The 26,099-nt window shown below is 37.1% G+C and overlaps 1 protein-coding gene and 1 non-coding gene across 2 annotated transcripts; both read left to right on the top strand.

Annotated features, from left to right (window-relative positions):
• Window positions 1-17,803: 17,803 nt before the first annotated feature.
• LOC127109475 (small nucleolar RNA R71) lies at window positions 17,804-17,911 on the top strand. The gene has a single exon (XR_007796755.1). It is a non-coding gene; the product is annotated as a small nucleolar RNA R71 (small nucleolar RNA).
• A 3,967-nt stretch (window positions 17,912-21,878) lies between these two features.
• On the top strand, window positions 21,879-25,696 carry LOC127101324 (receptor-like kinase TMK4). Its single transcript, XM_051038699.1, has 2 exons — window positions 21,879-24,321; window positions 24,923-25,696. Exons 1-2 carry the CDS (start codon window positions 22,098-22,100, stop codon window positions 25,435-25,437), a joined length of 2,739 nt encoding a protein of 912 aa, XP_050894656.1. The 5' UTR covers window positions 21,879-22,097; the 3' UTR covers window positions 25,438-25,696.
• The last annotated feature ends 403 nt before the right edge of the window (window positions 25,697-26,099 follow it).

Here is a 26,099-nt window from a genome sequence, read left to right as displayed (position 1 = left end):
AAATCCTTTAGGAACACAGGGGCCACCAGGGATCCCCCTCAAATGGGAAATCAAGTTTTTAGGCCTTATGTGAGCGGTTTTCCGCTGCCAGTGAATGGTCGCGTACAACCTATGGCGTGCCAACTACGATGATGACAATTTTACATAATTCGACATCAACATATACGGACCCTCTGACGATTGTATCTTCTCCATTGCATGGATCTAGGTTAGGTGTAAAAAATTTGGGTCGAAACCAACCTTTAGAGGTGGGTCTTCATACCTAAGTGTCAAAAATGACCTTACCATTAACCAGGTCCCACGAAACGCACCTCAAGCGAACATGGTGAATCAAGGGATAGGAGTAGAACCACCTAGGGTTGAAGCCCCTAGGGCTGAACAATAAATCCCAAGGGAGTGATAAGTGCATATTTATGCATAATTCTCCTACTTTTTACTTAGGCATTTCTTTATTTTATTTTGTTTATTTTTATATTTTATTATGTTTTCATATTTTATTTTATTTTTAGTTTAATTTAATTTTCGCACTTATTTTTCAGCTTTAGCAGTCTGCGCGGAAACGATCATAACTGGAGTTCCGGGAATCCGTTTGAGGCGTTCTAAAAATCGCCAGAAAGCTAAGAGAGAGAGCTACGACTTTCATGTTGGAGTCGAAGTCAGATTCGGAGCTCAAAACTTCAGAATTTCGTTTCAAGTTACAGCATTAGAATTTTATTTTAGTGTTGGGTCATTTGTAGTGGGCTGGGTCGACCCAGTTGAGTTGTAAAACGGGTCTTTGTTTTCCCCTAGGTCTAGCAGCCGTACACCATGGGGAATGGAACGGGGAAATCACGGTTCATGTACGAATTTGAGAGCTTGCAAAGAATGACTATGGAGAACTAATTTCCCAAGAATCAATTCACTGTAATCGGATGCCACTTTGAGGTTCTTTTATAATTTTCCATTAATCTGTTCCTTTGAATTATATCTATAATCACAATTACTTGCTTAATTTAATTGTTTTTACATGATAGAATTCTTTAATTTGATTGTTGTCTGCTTTTGAATCAATTTCGTGATTAATGTAGCTTTTGCATTATCGCGTTCGATCATATTGCGTTTGCTTAATTCGCAATAGTGTTAATCCGTTTGCTTTACTCGGAATTCAGGGACAGACTTCGTATAATTGTTATTGCGCTTGTCAGTAGCTTTTGTAATCGAATAAGATCAGACCCGTTTAGGGAATTGGAATTTTATAGGGATCAATGATAAGTCGGAAGATGATATAGTGGGTTGATTCGTTTCAGCTTATTCAAATAATCACTTTTCATAATCACTTATTTTCTGCATTTTTGTAATTGAACATCAAATCAACCCCCCATTCGATTACGTTTAATTATTACAAACAAGAATCCTTGAGACGATATCCGAGTTTAATTGTCGCTGTATTACGTTTTTACAAAATTACTCGTTTTGATCCGCGCGCGACAGCGGATCAGGGAGCCACAGATAGTGTTGGCAAATAGGCACTAAGATGCTGCTGAACTTATACAGTGAATTCAACGCGATGATATGACGGTGAATAATAACCTGACAACCATGGTCGAAAGAATCATGGCACGAATTGGCGTAAACTTTGGCTTCAATAGGCCAAATTATACGTCCCCGTTGTTTGAATACGTTCTGCATGCGGAATTACTCCTAGGTGGAAAGTCCCAAAATTCACCAAATTTTTTGGGGATACGAGTGAATCCATTGTAGAACATGTTGCCAGATACTTCATAGAGGCGGAAGAAATTGCAAACAATGAGAGTCTTAGGATAAAATATTTCCCAAGCCCTCTTACGAAGAACGTCTTCACGTGGTTTACCACATTACCAGCGAATTCCATTGACACTTGGACTCATTTGGAAAGATTGTTCCATGAGCAATTTTACATGGGATAGTCGAAGATAAGTCTGAAAGAATTGGCCAGTATTAAACGAAGTTTACTGAGTCAATAGACAATGACCTAAACAGGTTTCGTCTGCTTAAGACAAGATGTTTTACGCAAGTGCCTGAGCTTGAGTTGGTCAAAATGGCGGCTGGAGGCCTTGATTATTCTATTAGGAAAAAGTTGGATACCCAATACCTGAGAGACATGGCCCAGTTGGATGATAGAGTTCGACAGGTAGAACGTTTTAAGGTTGAGAAAGCTAGAGCAAACAAAAATAATAGGAAGGATAGAGTATCCTATGTCGAACTAGGAACTGAAGAACTGAAGAACTTGAAACGTTTGGGGAGCAGGTAGATTTCGACGAAGTTGAGGTCGACCTTGCTGAACTGAAGCAAGGACCACCTTATTCCTGCAAGGTTCTAACTCCTTCAAGCGGAAAAAACCCAATCGAACCAGACAAAGACCCTAGTTTCCCGAAGAAGACTTATACCTTCGACGTCACTAAATGTGACAAAATCTTTGATTTACTTGTTAAAGATGGCCAGATGATAGTGCCTCTTGGCGCTAAAATTCCCCCTTTAAAACAAAGAAAACAGAGGGTTTTTTGTAAATATCATAATTTTTTGGGCCACAAAATCTTACAATGTTTTCTTTTCAAGGGCCTTGTGCAAAGCGCTATAAGAGATGGAAGGCTCCAGTTTGGAGACAAATCGAAGATTCCCATGAGGATCGACACCGACCCTCTTCAGATAATTGATGCCCATTATGCTGAACCTTTCATGATTAACATGGTAGAAATTTCTGAAGAATCTGGGGAGAAGTTCGGTATGGTCGAAGTGGATGACGACTTTAAACAGGAAGCTGTATAGGGGGTCACTGAGGATCTCCATCAAGTGTTCCCAACAGAAACTGCTGAGGGTTTCGCCAGAGAAGTCACTAAGGATCTCACTAAGGGAACCATTTTCAGTTTCCCAACAAATGAGACCACTGAGGGTTTCATACACGTAGGCACGACTAAGGCCACAGAGGGCCTTAGAGTTAAGCTGTAAGAATTAGACATTACTGAAGATGTCGACATGGGAATTAACATGGTTGATTTAACTTCGAAAACCGCCAAAATGGAGGTAGATGAAGGCAGCCTCCGACAGGAGGAGTACAAAAAAATGGCCTACCCTAAATAGGAGGAAGGTCTGGTCGAATTCCTTCATAGGTGTCAGAGGAAAAGGTCAGAAGGTATGATGTGCCCAAGGTGCGGTTCGATTTTCGACAAGAAAGCTGCAGAGAACCTCGAGGGGATTCGACTGGCAAAAAAAGGGAGAGATTGGAGGGATTCAAGAAATATCCAAATATCTGACGGCAGATGGGATCCCATAAGGGGAAACTAGAAGGGCTTACCCCTTTAGGCGAACATGCCTTCAACTTATAGGCCTACTACGGAAGCCCCAAGGGACGCTTGGACGAAACCAGTTTGGGGGAGAGGGCAAGGCCACCAAAATGGAAAAAATCTGATGTCAAAAGAGGGTCCTCAGTGGCCTATCGAAAAGAGTTTCAGGAATAAAAAAAGTGGCCTATCGTTTTGAGAATTATAAAGGAAAAAATCCAATGTCCTGATCCCAATGGAGAAGGCAACAACGGAAAAAGAAAGCGGGCAGAGAAGCTGCAGAAAGGCGAAGCCTGAATCCAGTAGCAACATGATGCCTAAGAAATAAAAGAAGTCGGTCGAAAGGAATTTATTCTCTCCTCAAGAGAAGGTGCCTGCGGCGAAGTCTGATCATGACGAAGACATGGTGACAGACAACTTCGGCTCTGATTCAGACGCCTCTCTGGATATTGCATACAATGTGGTGTTTGTCCTTCTTAGAGAATATGACCAAGTCATGGAGGTCGAGGAGCCAGAAGAAATGGTTGAAATGGAGATGGCGAAACACAAGCTTGTGTGTTATTACATCATGAACAACGGTTGTGTGGAGGAGAAAAATGCCTTTTTCGAAAGGCCAGATAAGTCGATGAGGAGTCATCAAAAACCTCTGTTTACCACAGGCAAAGTGGAAAATGTGGGGGGTAAATAAGATCCTCGTTGATGGTGGAGCGACAGTGAACTTGATGCCGCATTTCATGCTAAAAAGGTTTGGTAAAGATGACACCGACACGAAGGCCCACAACATGGTTCTCTCGAACTATGAGGGGAAAGTCATAACTACATTAGGGGTAATACAAGTTGACCTCATTGTCGGCATAATAACAAGGTTGACAATGTTCATGGTAATAACATCAAAAGCCAACTATAGCTTGTTGTTGGGTAGGGAATGGATTCATGACATAGGCGCAGTCCCCTATTCGATGCACCAGAGGGTAACCATCTGGAGAAGCGATGGGATTGTGGAGAATATAGAGGCGGACCAAAGATATTTTATGGCTTAGGTCAACCATATGGACATGAGCAGTTTCGATAGGAACCTGACCCACATAGCGCCTTGCAGTCCAGCAGGTTTTGACCTTTCACCTTCGGATAACACATTTTGCTCACTCTATTTGCATCCAACTTACGGGTTCTAGTGGGATAGAGAGGTAGTTGGTGAAGATGACTTCGGCTATGGAGGAGTCTAAAGTATCCAACTTATGGGTTAAGGAAGTGAACTCGATGAAGATGTCTTGTTTACAGACATTAAAACGGATTTCGGCTTATATAGTCGAAAATAAATTAAAAGCGTCCTTGGAGGCCGAAGTTAAATACATGGTTATCGAAGTCAAAAGGACAAAAATAGACTCTGATGGTACTGGCAAGGACTTCGATCCAGAACCACCTGGTAAGGGTCAAGACGAAGTGCAAGGCCAGAGGCTCGACGCCATCTATGATGACGAGCCTTTGGGTTTCGAAAAGGATCAGTTAGCAAGTAACACGAAGATGCTAGCGCACGATCCCTTGGAAGAAATCGACTTGGGGATATGGGGATCAAAAGGCCCACATATGTAAGTGCCAACATCATCCTGTAGCGGTAAATTCATGATCATCAAGCTATTGACAAGCTAGAGATCAAATAATAAGAGTCGCCACCACGCTTTTATTGTTTCCAAGGGAAAAGGGAAAAAGTACGAACAAAACCCAAAAGTAAGAAGTTTTCAAATCAAAACTAATAAAATGTCAGAGATTACAGGTAAGGGGGTTGGTTTCACAGAGGAAAGGTGTTAGCACCCAAAATGTCCTAGGTACTCCAAGGGAGCCCTTTTTGTGTGCATATGTACTTGGTATAAAGTGATGTTTACAAATAAATAGAATGGGGGCATGAGAAAAGAATTCATTGATTATATTTTTGTGTTTGACAAGACCTCCGGTCTTGTGCCTACGTACCAACATAAAAATGAGGGATCAAAACCTCGTAGTTCGTGATACAAATTTCAAAGTGGATGCATTACTTTTAACAAAATTTAAGTTTGAAAGGCACAAAGGCCTAAAATGGTTTGAATGAGTTAGTTCTGTTTGGCTTTTTGAAAGTTTAGGTCGAGTATAGTTAAGTTTATTTACAAGTTTGATTTAAGAAAAGAAGTTTGAAAATGTAATGGCATAAGGCCGAAGTTTCTATCTTTTTGCAAAGTGGTCTAAGTTTAGAACAAAAGTAGTTCACACAAAGAAGATTTTGAAAAATGGAGAGAGAGATTTTGAAATTAAATAAATAGGGAGAAGATGAAGAGACTACCCTATGTACAAAATTTAAAAGCTTAGAGTTGAAAAGATCTGACCAAGTGGGTAGCAATCCAATAGACAAGAATGTCAATAGAAACACAAAATTCCCTTGGACTTTTAGAATAAAACAACACAATGCACAATTATATTATCTTGAAGAGCTAAGCATCAAATAAAGATAGCCACATCCAAGATTATCCATTCCATGATCTTCTCCAAAATAGCCCATGTAACAGATGAATTCCACAAGTCACAGGTTCAAAAAAACAGCTTCACAATGATCATGTTGCAGATGAACTCAAAAGAATCTTGAATGATGTATCATATGAAGTTTCAAATTGCAAGCACTTGGTTTCTCAATAAGTTGGCATTGGCCAAGTCCTTTAGCATACGAAGGTTGCCTAGATTCTATGTCCATTTGTCCAAGATCAAACCAATAGTCTACTCAAAAGTTTTTTAGGGTTTTTGTTGTTATTATGTACGTTAATGGTCAAAGGCCACACAAACAAGCAAAGTATACACAAACAAAATATATCACACAATATGGTCCAAGTGGACAAAGTGAAAATTGCATTAACATAAACAATTAGAATGATATGAACAATGGAAAATGAATTAAAGCTAGAATTAAATGGCATTAAAGTAAAGGACTTGAAATTAAAAGTTAGGAGTTAATAGGTTAAAAGTTAGTATTGTTTTGCTTTTGCTTTCTTAATTGAAGTCATTCTTTGGAGAACACTCAACCCACTTATCACAAGCATGGATCCTTGAATCAAGACATCAACAAAGAAGTCTATGTCAAACAACCCCCGGGCTTTGAAGACTTCAAGCATCCTTCATATGTATACAAACTGAAGAAAGCGCTCTATAGATTAAAACAAGCACCAAGGGCATGGTATGATCGTGTAAGTAATTTTCTATGTGAAAAAGGATTTTAAAAAGGCAAAGTAGACAAGACTTTATTTATCAAGAAGATAAAAGGGAACACCTTACTTGTTCAAGTCTACGTAGACGACATAATCTTCGGTTCAACCAACAAAGAACTATGTGAAGAAATTGCGTTGATAATGCAAGGTGAATTTGAAATGTCTATGATGGGAAATATGAACTACTTCCTTGGATTACAAATCAAGCAACTAAAAGACGGAATCTTTATCAACCAATCGAAGTATTGCAAAGAGTTGTTAAAGAGATTTGAAATGGATGGTTGTAAAGCAATGTCAACACCAATGGGCTCCGGAACCTATGTTGATCAAGACGAATCGGGTGTGTCAATTGATATTACGAAGTATCGAGGTATGATTGGTTCTTTATTATATTTGACGGCAAGCCGTCCTGACATAATGTTTAGCGTGTGTTTATGTGCTCGCTTCCAAGCAAATCCAAAGGAGTCACATCTCACAGCAGTCAAAAGAATCATGAAGTGTCTCAAAGGAACAACCAACGTTGGCTTATGGTATCCTAAAGGTAGTGTTTGTAAGTTAATTGGCTATTCTGACGCGGATTATGCAGATTGTAAAACAGATAGAAAAAGTACTAGTGGAACGTGTCACATCCTTGGTAATGCATTAGTCTCATGGTCCTGTAAGAAACAAGCGCGTGTTGCTCTTAGTACGGCTGAAGTAGAATACATAGCAGCAGGTAGTTGTTGTGCACAGAATCTTTGGCTAAAGCAACAATTAAGTGACTATGGAATCGACCTTGGATGCATACCACTCCGATGCGACAACACAAGTGCGATTAACATCACAAAGAATCCGGTCAAGCACTCAAGGACCAAACACATAGACATTCGACACCATTTCCTTCGTGATCATGTGCTTAAAGGCGATGTCAAAGTTACCTTTGTCGATACTCATAATCAACTGGCGGACATCTTCACAAAACCACTCGCAAAAGAACCATTTTATAAGATTCGAAGAGAACTTGGCATTTTAGATGAAGGTGACATATAACTATTTCACAATTATTCACTCTACAGTATTATGAGGCCAAGGTACACAAGTTCTTAATCTTTCTTATTTTGTGAAATTTCTCTTTAAAAATTTGTATATGAACTTTTTGCATCTGTGTAACCGATTACCCCTTATTGAATAATCGATTACCCTTCATATTTTTACCTTCCTTACAAATTTTTATTCTGTGTAACCGATTACTCCTTTTTGGATAATCGATTACCCTTCATATTTTTACCTTCCTTACAAATTTTTATTCTGTGTAACCGATTACTCCTTATTGGATAATCGATTACCCTTCATATTTTTACCTTCCTTACAAATTTTGAAACTGTGTAACCGATTACCCTCATTAGAGTAATCGATTACCCTGCACTTTTTTGCTTTCCTCACGCGTTTTCATTCTGTGTAACCGATTACCCTGTTTAGAGTAATCTATTACCACTGTTCCTTCCAGATTTTTTTTTAATAATACACGCGAGTTGTTGCATTGGTTGTGTTAAGTGCTTTTTTTCTTGTTTTTATGCTTTAAGTCAATCACTTCAGCATTGGTACTCTCTCTCCAACCTTCACATTTATCTCACTCTTCCAAAACCCTCCATCTTCCTTCTCCTCCATTAATTCCATTCAAGGCTATATTAAAACCCCACTCTCATTATCACTCTCACTCTCACTCTCCATCAACTCACCATATTCTCTCTCCAGCTAGAATCCAGAAAAACCTTTCCAAAACCCTAAATCTCAAAGCTTCCATGGCACCTCCAAGACAAGACAAAGGAAAGAAGAAATTGGATGAAGAAGCTTCTCAACATACAGAAGAACAACATGTTGGCACTGTGAAATCCAGACGGTTGAGCTATGCTATCCAGACTCTAACTCTCATGCTGGTAAAGTATGTTAACTTCCAAGCTTTTCCTTCTCATAGCTTTAACTCTGAAACTTTGCTGAGAAATTCAGGGGTAGATAAGCTAGTTTCTGATATTGGTGATTATTACCCTAATATGATAAGAGATTTCTATACCTCTATAAAGTTTGAAATCGATGATTTTGGAGATTTGGTGTTTATTATTAAGGTCAAGAATGTTGAAATCTGTATGGATCTGAATCAATTGGGAACCTGTCTGGAAATCCCTTCTGAAGGTGAAGCATTTTGTCAAGGAACTGAACCCGACAATGATGCCTGGAGAAATTATAACAGTTTGGAGTATTTTGTTTCAATTTCTTGAGGCACTCAGGCTAGCCTCATGAGCCAGCAGAGATCAGAATCCTCCAGGGTAGTGAAATTTGCTAAATTGTTATCTGTGAGTGATAGGATGCTCCACTATGTTCTTGCCTATGTGTTGGTTCCAAAACATTCTAACCATGCCCAAGTTAGTGAACTTGAACTGCATCTTATTAGAGCCTTGAAACTGAATATGAAGATTAATTGGGCTTATGTCATTTACCAACACATGAAGCATTAATTATCTCTAAGTGGCGGACTTCCGTATGGTAGAATTGTTTCAAGAATTTTGGAATTTCATGGTGTTCCACTTCAAAGAGAACCAAAGACTCCAATTATGGTTAGAAATTGTGAAATCAACGAGATTACCGCAACGAAGAACACCGACATTAGTATCAGACCAAATGGAGTGTTTCGGTACAAGGATTCGGCCGCTTCATCCGCTCCTCCACCAATTCCGGAAGGTGAAATCACAAATGCTATGCTGTATAACAAGATGTGTTCCATTGAGACCACCATGCACCATAATCACAGGGTCACTCAACGTGGAATCAAATCCCTTCGGAAACTCTTCCTTTCTTTGAACCGTCAACCTGTCCCAAGTGAAGAAGGTGTTGAGGAAAGTGATGAAGAAGGTGAAGAGGATGATGGAGTCGATATGTTAGAAAGTGATTAAGTTGGTCATCTTTTTGTTCACTAGGTTATTTTTTTTAGTAGTACTTTTAGTTTATTTTAAGACTATGCTAAAACTGTTGGTTTATAGTATGTTTGCATTATCTTGTGTGTTATGTGGTGCTTAGTATATATTTTTTGCATGATTGATACTTATTTCTCTATTTCACCCTTTTTGTTAATGACAAAGGGGGAGAAGAAATTGTTACTGTGTTATTTCCTTGTCTTTTGTTTCTCTCTAACAAAATGCAGATTTCAAAAGACTCTTTTCATAAATTAAGGGGGAGCATCAATTAAGGGGGAGCATTTGCTAGAGAAACATACTTGGATCAAACTTTCAGTTTTTGGGTTGTCATCATCAAAAAGGGGGAGATTGTGAAGACATGACTTCTCAGATGTTTTGATGACGACAAACCTCGCTACAAGTCTAAGGTCGATTAACAAAAAGGATTGATCAAGATTCAAGCACATGAATGAAGTTTTCAACCAATGATCAAGTCTTGATGAAACGCATGAAGAATCGTCTTTCAAATGGATAAGGTATAACACTTGATCTCTAGATATTTATACAAGTGTTCAAAACATGTCGCATGCATGCCATAATCATTTAAAGTATTTTTATGCATCAAACAAATCATAACACTTCATTCTTTTAACTATTTTTCAAATTTATGGTGAAGTAATCGATTACCCATTTTGGGGTAACCGATTACTCTGTGTAAAATTCAAATATTTTTGAACGTTGGAAACAAGTAATCGATTATCCTTTTTGAGGTAACCGATTACTCTGAGAAAATTTCAAATATTTTTTAACGTTGGATGCAAGTAACCGATTACCCATATTAAGGTAATCGATTAACACTGATCCAGAGGCAAAAATCAATGCATCTCTTCATGGAAACTTTTCTGTTTTCTTTACCATGAACCACGACATCCTTTGGATTATTGCATTCATTTGAGGAGGTGTCTAGACAATATATATACATCATTTTTCAAGATTTCAACTTCACCTCCTTGCAAAACTTCAAATCATTTTTACACACATTCTCTCAAACTTTTTTAAGTGTTCTTCCAAAGTTTCTTAAGAGTGAAACCTTGCATAAACTTTCATTTTCAGCATCATAGTTTCATTTCATACAAAGAACACTTGTATAATTATTGTGAGAATTGAGTGTTACAAAGGAGAAGATCAATTGATAAATTGATATACTTCAAAATTCCAACTATTTCATCTTCTACAAAAATTCAGAATTGTATTTCTTGATTACAACTTATTTTTAGGATTGATAATAATAAGTTTGTAAAGTTTTATCCTTGTTATCCGGTGTGTGGATACAAGAGGTCCTTTGTGATAAATTGAGTCTCAATTGGACTTTAAATATTGTAAATCCAAGAGGATTGTTCTTGGTGTTGTAGAATTAGATAGAAAGACCTTAAGGTGCCTTGTCTAGGAATCTAACATTATAGTGAAATTCTCTTTCGTGTTGAAAGGGGAGTGAAGTACTCTCAATCTGTAAGGGGAACCACTATACATCGTGGTGTTCTTTACTTTCCGCACTTTACTGCTTTTCATCACATAAACATCTCAAAAAAGTAAAAGTCATAAACCGTCAAAAATCCGGAAAATCCTCTAAGTGCCTCATTCACCCCCCCCCCCCCCCCCCTCTAAGGCACTCCTTAAACTTACATACAACATTGGCTATACCTCTTCCTCATAGCAAAACTATCCCAACCTACTTGGTTGAGAAGATACATAACATTGTCTCTTAATCCTAAGATAGTCAGGGCCAATCCATCAAGATATATAGAAAGTTTCATTTCCCTCTGTATTAACATATCAAAATTGGGCCTCTGATTTTCGCTCCTAACTATAACCTCCATATTGTCAACAGGATCCGTACTCCTAAGTTAGTGATAAGCTATCCTAAGTTATGTTAGCCTGAAAGTAAACAAAGATTATACTATTAGTAAAAGGTACCGCATGGAAGTGTTAAAATAGTTAGTAATAATAGTAATAATAATAATAATAATAATAATAATAATAATAATAATAATAATAATAACTTACATAGAATAAAAATAAAAAATGAAAATGAAAACAACTAAAAAGAAATGATAAAGACTAAATATCGTGGGTTGCCTTCCGCATAGTGCTTTGTTTAATGTCAGGAGCTCGACATTAATTTAGAAAGCTGCTAATCTTTTAAAAGAGCGAGCAACTCTTCTAATTTGTAGCTTGTGCAGAAATCCTTATTCTATACATTGTGGTAGTGCTTAAGTCGCTGCCCATTTACAACGAATGGTTCATTAGTTTTACCTCTTATTTTCACAGCTCCGCTTTGGAAAACTCTCGTGACCTCAAAAGGGCCAGACCGTCTAAAACGAAGTTTGCCTGGAAATAATTTGAGTCGAGAATTAAAGAGAAGGACTATGTTACCCTCATTGAAGTCTTTCCTTGTAATTCGTTTGTCATGTCACTGTTTGTTTTTTTCCTTATAAATACGAGCATTCTTATAGGCATCTAATCTAAGTTCTTCTAATTCATGGATATCCAAAATTATTTTCTCGCCTGCAACCTTGTAATTCATGTTAAGGGTCTTAATGGCCCAATAAGCTTTATGTTCGAGTTCTAGAAGCAGGTGACATGATTTACCATAAACTAGTTTGAATGGTGTTGTTCCTATCAGGGTTTTGTAAGCTGTCCTATAAGCCCACAGAGCTTCATGAAGTTTTGCATACCAATCTTTCCTAGAAGTTGCAAGGATTTTCTCTAAAATTTGTTTGATTTCTCTATTGGAAACTTCAACTTGCCCACTTGTTTGAGGGTGATATGGTGTTGCTACACGGTGTCAGACTCCATATTTAAGCAACAATCTTTCGAAGATTTTGGAAATGAAGTGAGATCCTCCGTCGCTAATTACGAGTCTTGGTACACCGAATCTAGCGAAGATTTGATTCTTGAAAAGTTTAATTACCACTCGTGCATTGTTAGTGGGAGAGGCTACTGCCTCGATCCATTTTGATACGTAATCAACTGTAACGAGTATGTATTTGTTACCAAAAGAAGATGGAAAAGGACCCATGAAATCTATACCCCAAACATCAAAGACTTCTAATTCTAAGATACCTCTTAGTGGTATATCATCACGTCTAGAGATACTGCTAGTGCCTTGGCACCGGTCGTAATTTTTAATCATGATGTGGACATCTTTACATAGATTGGGCCAAAAGAGGCCAAATTGTAAGATCTTCGCACAAGTCTTCGAGGTGCTTGCATGCCCTCAATAGGATGCAAAGTGGCAGTGGGATATGATATCATTTACTTCCGATTCAGGGACACATCAACGGAAAATGACATCGGCGCCTCTCTTGAAAATTAGTGGTTCATCCCAATAATAATGTTTAAGATCGTGGAAAAATTTCTTCTTTTGCTGGAATGTTAAGTCTGGTGGAAGCACTCTAGCGGCTAAGTAGTTGACGAAGTCAACATACCATGGAAGGACGGTCTTGGTGCAAATAGATTCCACAACTTCATTAGTGTATGTGTAATTATATAGTAAAGAGAATTTTATCATCTCACTTTTGTTTTCTAATTGGGCTACAAGTCGATCGTAAGGAAAATTATCATTGACGGGCACTCGTTCGGGTTCTAGATCCTCAATCCTAGAGAGATGATCTGCTACCATGTTTTCGGTGCCTTTCTTATCTTTGATCTCTAGATCGAATTCTTGTAAGAGTAGGATCCGTCTTAAAAGTCTCGGTTTAGTATCCTTCTTACTTCAAAGGCACCTAATTGTGGCGTGGTCGATATAAACAATTATTTTTGCTCCTACTAAGTAGGAACAAAATTTATCTAAAGTGAACACAACAACTAGGAGTTCTTTTTCTATGGTGGCGTGGTTTATCTGTGCATTGTCTAGGGTTCTACTTGCATAATATATAGCCTGAAGCTTTTTATCTTCTCTTTAGCCTAAGACAGCGCCAACGGTATAATCACTAGTGTCACACATTATCTCAAATATTTTACTCCAATCAGGTGGTTTCATAATGGGTGCGGTAATAAGACCATTTTTTAGATGTTCAGATGCTTTTAAGCACTCTTCGTCAAATATGAATTCAGCGTCTTTCATTAATAAGCTCGGTAGTGGTTTTGTTATTTTAGAGAAATCTTTAATGAATCGTCGGTAGAAACTGACGTGTCCTAGAAAACTGTGAATTTCTCTAACTATTTTCGGAGGTTGAATATGTTCTATAATTTCGATTTTTGCTTTATCCAATTTAATTCCTCAGTCGGATACAACATGGCCAAGTACAATTCCTTGTCAGACCATGAAATGGCATTTTTCCCAATTCAATACGAGATTGACTTTAACGCATCTCTCGAGTACCATTTCTAGGTTTGAAAGACATCCTTCAAAGCTTTACCCACAAACAGAGAATTCATCCATAAATACTTCCATTATGTTGTCTATAAAATCAGCAAAAATTGACATCATGCATCTTTGAAATGTTGCAGGGGCATTACACAGTCCAAACAAAATTCATTGATAGGTAAATGTACCATAAGGACACGTGAAAGTGGTATTTTCTTGGTCATCAGGATGTATAAGAATTTAAAAAAATCCTGAGTATCCGTATAAATAGTAGAAATGAGAATGTTTAGCCAGTCGTTCAAGCATTTGATCAGTGAAAGATAATTGAAAGTGATCTTTACGAGTGGCTTTATTTAATTTTCTATAGTCTATGCATATTCTCCATCCAGTTTGAGTTCTTTTTGCTACGGATTCGCCCTTCTCATTACTAACAACGATAACACCTCCGTTCTTTGGAACGACATGTATCGGGATGACCCAACAACTATCGGATATTAGGTATATAATTCCTGCTTCTAATAGCTTTTATACCTCCTTTTTTACTACATCACTCAATATGGGATTTATTCTTCTCTAGTGCTCTTTAGAGGTTTTACAATCCTCCTTTAGCATAATGTGATGCATACATATAAAGGGACTTATTCCTTTTAGGTCGGAGATGTTATAGCCTAAAGTTGTTTTATATTTTCTTAAGGTATCTAGGAATTCATACCTTAGATCTTTGGGTAGTGTTTTGAGTTCTATTGAAGGTTTCTTGGGGCATGGCATTGGATTTGGTGTTAGTGCTAGACATTCTCTCAGACTGTCATCTATGTATGACTCACGCCAATCATCGTCTTCGAATATAGGAGGTGTTGGAATCTTCAGTACTATAGTATACTTAAGTGGTTCCTTCTTCATTTCTTTCACACATTCGTCAATGACGTCTAAGAAACAACATGAGTTGTCTATAGCTGGTGCTTGTAGGAATTTAGCTAAGACAAATTCAACTTTTTCTTCTCCGACTTTGAATGTTAGCCTGGCTTTCTTCACATCTATGATGGCTTCGACTGTGGCTAAAAAGGGTCTTCCTAAAATAATAGGGATGTGAGACTCCTCATTTATATCCATTAATACAAAGTCGGTTGGAATATAGAATTTTCCTATACGAACATGAACGTTCTCTAGCATACCTATTGGAAATTTAACAGAGCGGTCAGCTAGTTGTAGAGACATCTTTGTTGGTCTTAATTCTCCTAGATTGAGTTTTTTGCACGTGGATAAGGGAATTAGACTAACATTGGCTCCTAAATTGCATAGAGCTTTGTCAATGATAAACTTTCCGAAAACACATGGTATGGGAAAGCTACCAATGTCTTTTAGTTTAGAAGGCATGTTGTTTTGAATAATAGCGCTGCACTCGGCAGTAAGCATAACATTTTCGTCATCCTCAAGCTTTTTCTTGTTGGATAGAATCTCTTTAAGGATTTATCATATGAAGTCATTTGTGTAATGACTTATGTGAATGGTATAGTGATATTAATTTGCTTCAGAAGTTCTACAAATTTCTTGAATTGTCCTTCTTTTTTGGACTTAACAAGTCTTTGGGGATAAGGTATATATCGTTTGTATGGTGGCGGAGGCACGTATGGTGGTTCTTTATCTTTTGCCTCTCCGCTTTCGTCTTCTTTTCCATCATTGGTTGGTTCGTTTAACTTTTAGGATCCCTTACCAGAATTTTGATACATGGCCAGATTTTGGATTCTTGGGTCAAGTGTTTCATCTAGTTTTACCCAACTTCGAAGTGTGATAGCGTTAGCATGGCCTTTTAGGTTTGGTTGTGGTTGACCAGTAAATGCTCCGACTGAGGCGGCTATTGTGGCTTGTTGTTGGGCTACTTGGGAGATATGGGTTTCTAACATTTTGTTATGGGTAGCCATATCATCAAACTTATTTGACAATTGTTTCATCAGTTCACTCGTATGAGCATTTTGATTTACAAATTCTTTGTTTTATTGAGCTTGGCCATTCATAAAGTTTTCCATCATGATCTTCATATTTGACTTTCTAGGTGCTTGTGGAGCAACATGGTCTCCTTTCTGATAGCCAAGTGGAATAGAAGGTGTTGGGTTTGGTAGAAACAAAGCATTATTACTTTTATAGGAAAAGTTCGGATGGTTTCTCCAGCCAGGATTGTAAGTGTTTGAATATGGGTTTCCTTGAGCATAGTTTATTTGGTCGGGGGGAACACCAGCCAATAACTGGCAATCAACATTAGTGTGCCCAGGGTTTCCATATAATTCATGGTTTGGTATTATAACAACTACGATATTTGCTGGTGTTATGGCCAAGCTTTCAATATTTTGACTAAGCGCATCCACTTTAGCATTGATGCGGTCTATGCCATTAACTTCGTACATTCCTCCTTTCGGAGTTGATTTTTCTACAACAACATGTGTTGGTGTAAGCCCTAGAGGCCAATACTTTTGGTACTTGTATCGAATTATTTATTAATAATAAAAGGCTTTTTCTTTATTATGCTTGTTTAATGAAGTCCCTAGAATAGCTAGTCCGTTTAATATATCAAGTGTGACTTAATCATGAGATCACATTAAACATAAGGACACTATTCTTAAAGTATCCGTAGTCGAGCTTTATTGTGAAGTGGGATAACATTAAAGCATTAAGACTATTATGTATATAAACTGATGATCACATCTCATGGATCATGGATAAGGAGTTATCAAGTCTTAAACATAAGTATGAATATTAAGAGTAATATTTATACTGGATTGACCCGCTATGAGAATACTATATAGAATGTTATGAAAAGTGTCATAAGTTATTCTCATGGTGATAATGGTGTATACCACCCTTCAACCTGAAACCACTATGGATCCTATATGTAGAGTCGAGTGCCTTATTGCTGATCAAACATTGTCCGTAACTGGATGACCATAAAGACAGTTGATGGGTACTCCACGAAGCATGCTAAGGGACATGAGTGACCTAGATGGAATTTGCCCATTCCGCATAACAGGATAAATGTCTATGGGCCCAATATTGAATTGGACAAGGATGACACAGTCTATGCCTTGTGCTCAATATAGACATAAGGGCAAAAGGGTAATTGTACATATAAGTATTATCACAAAAGGATTTGTCAGATCACATGACATTTTTGTGTCTTGGGTAGCAGTGATGTGTTTCTAGATACCGCTCACTGTTTATTATGTTAAATACGTGACTTAATATAATTGCCAATGCTGCGAAAACCTACAGGGTCACACACAAAAGAACGGATTGATGAGAGATAAAGTAACTAAGGAACACCGTAAGGTACAGTGCACTTAAGTGAATTGTATAACATCGTAAGGTACAATGTACTTAAGTAGAATACAAAATATAGTAAGGTACCACGCGCTTAAGTGATTTTGGCATATTATAAGATATGGGCCACATACACTTAAGTGGGCTTTTTAGCTTGTAGCCCACACAAGTGGTTCTATAAATAGAACCCTTGTGCAGAAGCATTTGAGCAGTTGCAATTTCATTTCTCTCTCTCTCTCTCTCTCTCTCTCTCTCTCTCTCTCTCTCTCTCTCTCACTCAAAGCCTTCATTCGTAGCAGCTAGCACTGAGATTGAAGGAATCCGTTTGTGTGGATTGAGTAGAGGCGTTGTCATCGTTCAACGTTCGTGATCGCTCTGTAGATCTGCATCAAAGGTTTCAATCGTCACAAGAGGTAACGATTCTATCACTGATCATGCCCATTCGTAAGGATCACTAAAGGAGAAAATTTTAAATTCCGCTGCGTTTTGGATCGCTATTCTCCTTCAGCACGTTCATCTACCCATTTGAAATGATTTTGAGCCATGTTCTCTATGAGTTCATAAGCTTCGTCATATGGTTTGTCCATTAGAGCACCGCCAACGACAACACTTAAATTCATATTAGTGTTATACAACAGACCATTGTAGAAAGCATGGATAATTAGCCATTCTTCAAGTCCATGGTGTGGACAAAGTCGCATCATGTCATTGTATCTTTCCCAAGAGTCAAAAAGAGATTTCATTGTCTTTTTGCTTAAATCCATTAATTTGAGCTCTTAGCATAGCTGTTTTGCTTGGTGGAAAATATCGGGCTACACAAACACTGACAAATGTAACTTAGGATATTTTGTAGGGCTACTTGAAAATTAGTTTTGTTGAACGACTGATAACAACGAAGGTTTCAACGCAAAATCGTTTCGATTGATGACAGGGGAAGCAACGTTGTTAAGTGGTTCTGCTTGCGATGAAACAAAATAATACTTCAATGGACGGTTTTGTGGTCTTTCAGCCATAATCGGTTCTGGTTCTGAAATTGGGATAATAGGATCTCGAAGATCGTATTTAATACGAAATTTGTTGATTCAGTATCTTAAATTAAGATAACGCTCGATATCGTCAATTGGTTGGTGTAACTCCTTGCTCTGAGAGCGAGTGGTTGGCATACAATCGACAAAGAAAAATAAAATGTGTTGCCTTAGTCTATACTGCACAACAAAGGAATCACAATATTGACTAAATTCGATCCCCGGCAACAACGTCAAAAACTTGACCGCGACGGACGTGTCTGTCGGATGATGACTGCAAGTGCACAGTCTATCGTGTAATTTTAAAAGATTATCGAACCCACAAAGATTAATAGTCAAACTAATGTTATTTATTATTGCAGTGCAATGCTAAGGCTAAATGTTATAAAGTTATGAACGAGAATAGAAAATACTAATTTCTAAAGGTTTAAAACTTATGATAAAAACGAGTCCGAGATATGGATTATGTGTTCCTAAGGGCTTAGGTAAAATTCGGACACTAAATACGACTCTATTACGTTATGTAGAAAATATCGACTTAAAGGTCCCGTCTCACACTCTCGCGCTATCGACAAAGACCACACCTCCTAACCACAGGATTTTGCTCTGGCTCACCCGTTCTAATTAGAAAGCGTATTTTGAAAGTAAATGAGATCCTAAACGATGCCTTAAGCGCTCTCGCTGTTTTTAGGATCGATGCCTAGTTTCCACTATCCGGTTCCTTCCTCACACTCTCACGCTATCAGACTGGACCTTGATTTGTTCTACACTCTCATGTCAAAATAATAAAACATACATTTGGAAACTAAATTCATAACATAATTAAATCATATAGTCGCACCTATTATTTTTACCGAGTCCTGTCGGTAACGACAATCCTCATACGCTGGACTCAAGGTAGTTTAGCAAGGCATGGTATTAATTGAAAGGAACATGATTAAAGCATTTAAAACTGAGAATAACATGTCATGCAAGTAATGGAAAGCAGTAAAGCATACAAATATTAAAAGCGGTAAAAAACCTGAAATTACGTAAAATGAAACTTGAATTAAATTGAACTTGAAAATGGCGGCAATCTTGTTCTTGATCCAAAGTACAAACGGTACAAAAATTAAAAGGTGTGACAATTCCTCGATGTGAGTTATTGCCACTTTACATGTAATTTTCTCCTAAAATTAAGAAGAAATTTTGATAGAGCTTCTGTGCGAATTCAATTGGATCGATAAAACTCCAAAAATGGCCATATATAGAGAGTTTATAGTCTTGGCAACTGTTTTGAACGTGCAGACCTAGTGGAAGAAGTGACGGTTGAGAAAACTGCCCAAAACTGTCCACTAGCGCAGTTCTGTTTCTGCATGACAATGGTGAACGCCATTAGGGCAATGGCGAATCCCATTGCCTAATTATTAAATGACATGGCAGGCATTGGAGATGGTGAACGCCATCTATCAGGTGGTGAACGTCATTCGTTCAAAATGGTCAAATTCAACTCTTTTGCTCCTCTTTAGCTCCTTTTTCACTCCTTTTCCGCGAGGCTTCCAAATCTCTTATGAAATCGGCTAACAACTGCAAAATAAATAAAAGTAAAAAGCGATAAAATGCATAAAAATATAGACAAATAACATGTGAAATAAGCCTAAAAACACGATACGATTTCTCGTTATCAATTTATCACTTTAAGGTGTGTTGCTCTTAGAGAAAAGTTGATAAATAAAATACTCTCGTGTTGATTTAATTAAAAGAGAAATTATCCAATATATTAAATGTTGAATAAATGACTAATTAAAATATAAAATATAGAAGCTGTTTTTCAAAGTCAAAATACATGTTTAAGCTTATGCTAGTATAAATAAACAAAAAAAAAATCAAAGCAATTTTTTACAGCCTTGCCTCTAGAAATTGAAGATATGGATTATATTGATACCATGTATAAGTTCAGACTCTCCGCGGATCGGATATGCATTCAGGCTCGGGATGACGAGGTCGGGTGAGATATTATATATATATATATATATATATATATATATATATATATATATATATATATATATATATATATATATATATATATATATATTTGGGCCAAGAACAAAAGATTAGCCCAAGGATATGAGCGACTTTGCAGAGGGCATAAATCTTAGAGACTAATTAATAACCATAAAAGGCTATTATCAGACAAAATAACAAAAGAATTAATTTCTATTGAATGAGCTTTAGTGGACAAGGGGACATAAACATTTATGACTTTTAAATTAACTAATAGAGATTTTTTTTGATTAAAAATATATTTATTAATTGAAATTGATAGAATACATCAAATAATACAAATTTAAAATGGTTATGAATCTACGAACAAATTCACAACATCCACGTTGATAGCATATAACGACAAAATGCCTACAAATGTGACAAAGCCTACAAATATACCGAAATTGAAATGTTCGGAATCAAGGTCGACCCAATTATATCGGAGGTCATGTTCTAATTTAAAAAATGGATTCATTTTAAAAAAAAATACAATTATAATAATTAAAAAAAATATATTAAAAATATGTATTAATTAAAAATAAATTTAATTATAATTATTTTGAATTTTGATCAATCTTAACTTTTGTATGTATTAAGTTTTTATGTTAACATTTCTTTCAATTATTGAGTTTTTTTATTTTTATTAATATTTATGGAAAAAAATTGAAAATTTTAAAATTTGGGGTCTTCTAAAATGTGAGGTCCTATGTTGCAGCACATGCTGCACTTGCACAGGACCGGGCCTGTTCGGAATATTCATGTCTCTAAATCTGCAGCGTTGACGACGTCAAAATCATTGAATGAATATGCATTAAGTAGAAACTAATCTATCAAGCTGAACCGAACAAATACGCATCAAGATGTGAAAACAAAATAATGCTGAAATAAAACGACATCCAACACAACGTCGCACTAGAACGACAAAATCACAAAGAAAAAACTAAAAATATATGTGAAATTACTTATTTGAATGAAAAAGAAAAAATTTAAAGGAGTAATTTAGGATAAAAAGATTGACCCTAAAACCACCCCACTTTAATGAATGAAAAAAAAAAAAGAGAAAATTAGAATTGAAGAAAGAAGTAGGCAATTGGCTGGTAAAGATGAAACCTATATAAATGTATCACCTATCTAGAACAAATCTTCTTTTACAAATACAACTCATTACAAAAACAATCCTTCGACCTTGACCCGCTTGACTCCGGTGGAATTATCTTTACAATAAAATAATTCAATTACTTATTTTATTAAATACTAATTAGTAAATCACTTATTTTATTAATTAGTAAATCTTTTATAAACTATTGAGTCTTTTAATTATATTAATTAGTGAATCTTTTATAAACTCCTGAGTCTTGTTAACCCATGTTTTATGGCACAAGTTAATGATTTAGAATAAAAAATATAAAAATTAATAAAATATATTTAAAATTTCAAAAATCGAATACATAAATTTTAAAAGAAAATATTTCAATATACTTTGAAATTTGATTAGATATCTCCTCATCATCTAATCATTCATTCGAGCAGTATATCATTTTTTATAATAATTTTATTTTAAAACAAATTAAAATTTTAAATAGATTATGTTTAAAGCTAACAATACACAACAAAAAATCATAAACGGATAAGTAGGGTATTTGTTATTTGTTAAATGAGATGAATGCGAGCTCATCATCAAAAACAACTTTTTGACGAAATAAGAAAAGCTGTCCAATAAAAAAACAACGATCTCCTTCAATGCGCCCATATCTTACTGATTAAGTATAATCAAAACCCGTTTCTCTCTCTTTTCTAACAAGTACAAACGTACACTTATTTTTCCTTCTTTTCCCTTTTATTTCATTCTGTTATTATTATAATTGTAAGACAACATTACTCCGTTCCTTACAGCTCTCAACCCCGTTTAATTCCAAATGCTCCGATTCTCATTCTTCGTTTTTATCATCATCATCCCCGCCACCATCGTGGCCGATGACGACGCCACCGTCATGAAAAACCTCTATCAAACCCTTAAACCACCTCCTCCCAAATGGTCCTCCGATACTCCGTTCTGTCAATGGACCGGCATCACGTGCGATTCGTCAAACCGCGTCACTCAAATAAGACTCTCTTCGTTAAACCTCGCCGGAACCCTTCCCTCCGATCTCAATTCCCTCACTCAACTCACAACTCTTGATCTCAGAAACAACTCTCTCACCGGTTCATTCCCTTCTCTCGCCAACCTCTCCTCCCTCAAAACCGCTTACCTCGGTGTTAACAAATTCACCTCCGTCACTTCCGCTGCATTTTCCGGACTCACTTCGCTTCAAGAACTCTACTTCGATCATAACTCTGACCTCTCTCAATGGGAATTCCCCAACGAGTTGACTCAGTCTTCTAGTCTCACCTTACTCGATCTTTCTTCCGCAATGATCAACGGAAATTTACCCGACATTTTCGGTAATTTCCCTAGTCTCACCAAACTTAGTCTCTCCTTCAACAATTTCACCGGAGGATTACCTAACTCTCTCGCCGCTTCCTCAATCCAGAATTTATGGATCAATAACCAGCAACCCGGGCCGGGGTTTACCGGTTCAATCGCCGTGATTTCCAACATGACTTATTTAACTCAGGCTTGGCTTCAAAATAATCACTTCACTGGTCCAATTCCTGATTTTTCGCAATGCAAGAATCTCTTTGATCTGCAACTTAGGGATAATCAGTTTACTGGCGTGGTTCCTGATTCTCTTATGAGTATGTCTAGTTTGCAGAATGTTTCTCTTGGTAACAATGTGCTTCAGGGACCTGTTCCTGTTTTCTCTAAAGGCGTGACAGCTACAAATAATGGCATTAATAGCTTTTGTCTTGATAAACCAGGGCCTTGTGATGACAGGGTTATGGTTTTGCTTCAAATTGCGGAGGGGTTTGGGTATCCTATTCAATTTGCGAAGGTCTGGAAAGGGAATGATCCTTGTCAAGATTGGCAATATGTTTTGTGTAGTGGGGGTAAGATTACCACACTGAACTTCGGGAAGAGGAATTTGCAGGGAACAATTTCGCCTGCATTTGCCAATTTGACTGATTTGAATAGGTTAATATTAAGTGGGAATAATTTGACTGGTTCTATACCTCAGAGTTTGACTACATTGTCTCAGCTTGAGACTCTTGATGTCTCTAACAATAACCTCTCAGGAAAGGTTCCTAACTTCTCACCAAAGGTCAAGTTAATAAGTGATGGTAATGCTTTGCTTGGTAAAGATCCTGGTTCGGGAGGTGAAACACCTGGTTCATCTGGTGGATCGGGAAAAGGTTCTGCATTGACTCCGGGTGGGATTGCTGGTATAGTGATTGTTGTTGTGCTTTTTGTTGCTGTAGTATTGTTTGTTTCTTGCAAGTGTTATTCCAGAAAACGGCTTCGGAAATTTTCAAGGGTTAGTAATCCTGTAAATGGGCAAGGAAATGTTAAACTCGATCTTGCGAGTGTTTCAAATGGATATGGTGGTGTTCCGAGCAAGTTGCAAAGCCAGAGCAGTGGTGATCATAGTGATCTTCATGGTTTTGATGGAGGAAGTGGTGGAAATGCTATAATTTCTATTCATGTTCTTCGACAAGTGACAGATGATTTCAGTGATGATAACATTTTGGGCAGGGGAGGGTTTGGTATTGTTTATAAAGGGGAATTACCTGATGGAACTAAAATTGCTGTCAAGAGGATGATATCTGTTGCAATGGGAAGCAAAGGATTGAATGAGTTCCAAGCAGAGATTTCTGTTCTTACTAAGGTTAGGCATAGACATTTGGTCGCCCTTTTGGGATATTGCATCAATGGCAATGAAAGGCTTTTGGTATATGAGCATATGCCTCAAGGTACATTAACACAGCATCTGTTTGAATGTGAGGAACATGGTTACACTCCTTTGACATGGAAACAAAGGTTGGCAATAGCTTTGGATGTTGGACGGGGGGTGGAATACTTGCACAGCTTAGCTCAACAAAGCTTCATTCACAGAGACTTAAAACCATCAAATATACTATTAGGCAATGACATGAGAGCAAAAGTTGCAGATTTTGGGTTGGTTAAAAACGCACCGGATGGGAATTATTCTCTTGAGACAAGGTTGGCCGGAACATTTGGATATCTTGCACCCGAGTACGCAGGTATACAGAGTTTTTGGTTTTAAGCATGCGCCTTAATTTTTAAAGTTCTTATCTAGTACATTATTTGGTAATTATAGCTATAACCTATAGGTACTGCATTAATATCATGCTCTGATGCTGAGAATGTTTGGTTGTTTGATTGAGTGTAAAGCCACATAAAAACAAAAGTTGGAAGGAAAAATAATTGTTATTTGATCCCAATATGTGCTTCGGCAGCTCTTTGTTGCTGCTGCTTTGCAATTTTATTTTTTCACCGGTTTTAAAAGTTTTATTCAGTAGCATTGTGTTTTTTTGTATAATTCTTGCTGGTGTGGATAGTTACAGTTTTATTTTTCACTGGTTTCGTAAGTTTTACTCAGTTGCTCCGTTGCCACTAATTATTATTGCAGAATCTGTCATCCTAATTTATTCCTCTGTAACCCCACTTGGTCGAATAAAACTTGGTTGTTATTGTTGTGGCTTGATGCCCGTGTCTTTGTTGTCTTGTCTAATTTGAAGAGTGTTAGATTATAAAATTTGCTTCATTCTTGTTGCATTGCTTGCTTTTGATTTATGCAGTCTATCCCATTATTAATAATTAATGTAATATTGTTTCTTGCAGCTACGGGAAGAGTGACAACCAAAGTGGACGTTTACGCATTTGGAGTAGTTTTGATGGAACTGATCACAGGTAAAAAGGCATTGGATGATTCTGTGCCTGATGAAAGGTCTCATTTGGTTACATGGTTCCGTAGGGTACTGATTAACAAGGAAAACGTTCCAAAGACAATTGATCAAACTCTCAACCCAGATGAGGAAACAATGTTGAGCATATATAAAGTGGCTGAGCTGGCCGGCCATTGCACCGCCCGTGAGCCATACCAAAGGCCAGATATGGGGCATGCAGTTAATGTGTTGGTTCCCCTTGTGGAGCAATGGAAACCTTCTGCCCACACAGACGAAAGCAGTTATGGCTTTGACAATCAGATGAATCTTCCTCGAGCACTGCAAAGGTGGCAAGGCAATGAAGGCACTTCAACAATGTTTAGTGACATGTCCATCTCACAAACCCAATCAAGTATCACTTCTAAACCTCCATTATTTGCAGATTCCTTTAGTTCAACGGATTGCCGATAGTATCCAAAATTGATAAATGAGACACCATCAAAGGGCTTCTTCTTCTTAGTTCTTATGAATTATTTTCTGCTTTTTTGCTCTTAGTTTGATGTTCTTTATGGATTATTTTAAGCTGTGACAGATATGGATTCTAAAACATGGTTGGAGCATTATTAGATGGCGAGGTGATTAGTTTTTGAGTAAGGGAAAAAACCTAGAGAAATCTAACGTATTATATCTTTTATTATATCAGAAATATATGTATCCCTTATAAATTTAACTTATTATTTATTTTATTTTATTTGCTTATAGTCACGTATATTTTGAGGCTTTACGTGTTCGCACGTAAGGAGAGTATCTAATTAAGCACATGCAATGAGAGTACGTGGGTTCCAATATCTTTTTCTCAAAATTGTTATTGCGCTTCCATGTTAGAACTTGCGCACCACGTTCTGAGTGTGTCAGTAAAAAAGATTGAGTGGTTGAAATTAATCCACAATCGATGATGGTAAAAAAGATTGAGTGGTTGAAATTAATCCACAATCGATGATGATTATGATAATTAATTACTACTATATTTGAAATGGAATATTAAACCCGAGAAATCAGTTATTTAATTCGTGTTTACTTTTACTAGTGGCTTCTGATTTTCATGAGAACGTGTAGATGAATATTTTATAGTA

This window comes from Lathyrus oleraceus, chromosome 7 (genome assembly GCF_024323335.1).
Source record: "Lathyrus oleraceus cultivar Zhongwan6 chromosome 7, CAAS_Psat_ZW6_1.0, whole genome shotgun sequence".
In the NCBI taxonomy this organism is placed as follows: Eukaryota; Viridiplantae; Streptophyta; class Magnoliopsida; order Fabales; family Fabaceae; genus Lathyrus; species Lathyrus oleraceus.
The sequence above is the reverse complement of the archived record's forward strand: the minus strand, read 5'-3'. Positions and strand labels throughout refer to the sequence as shown.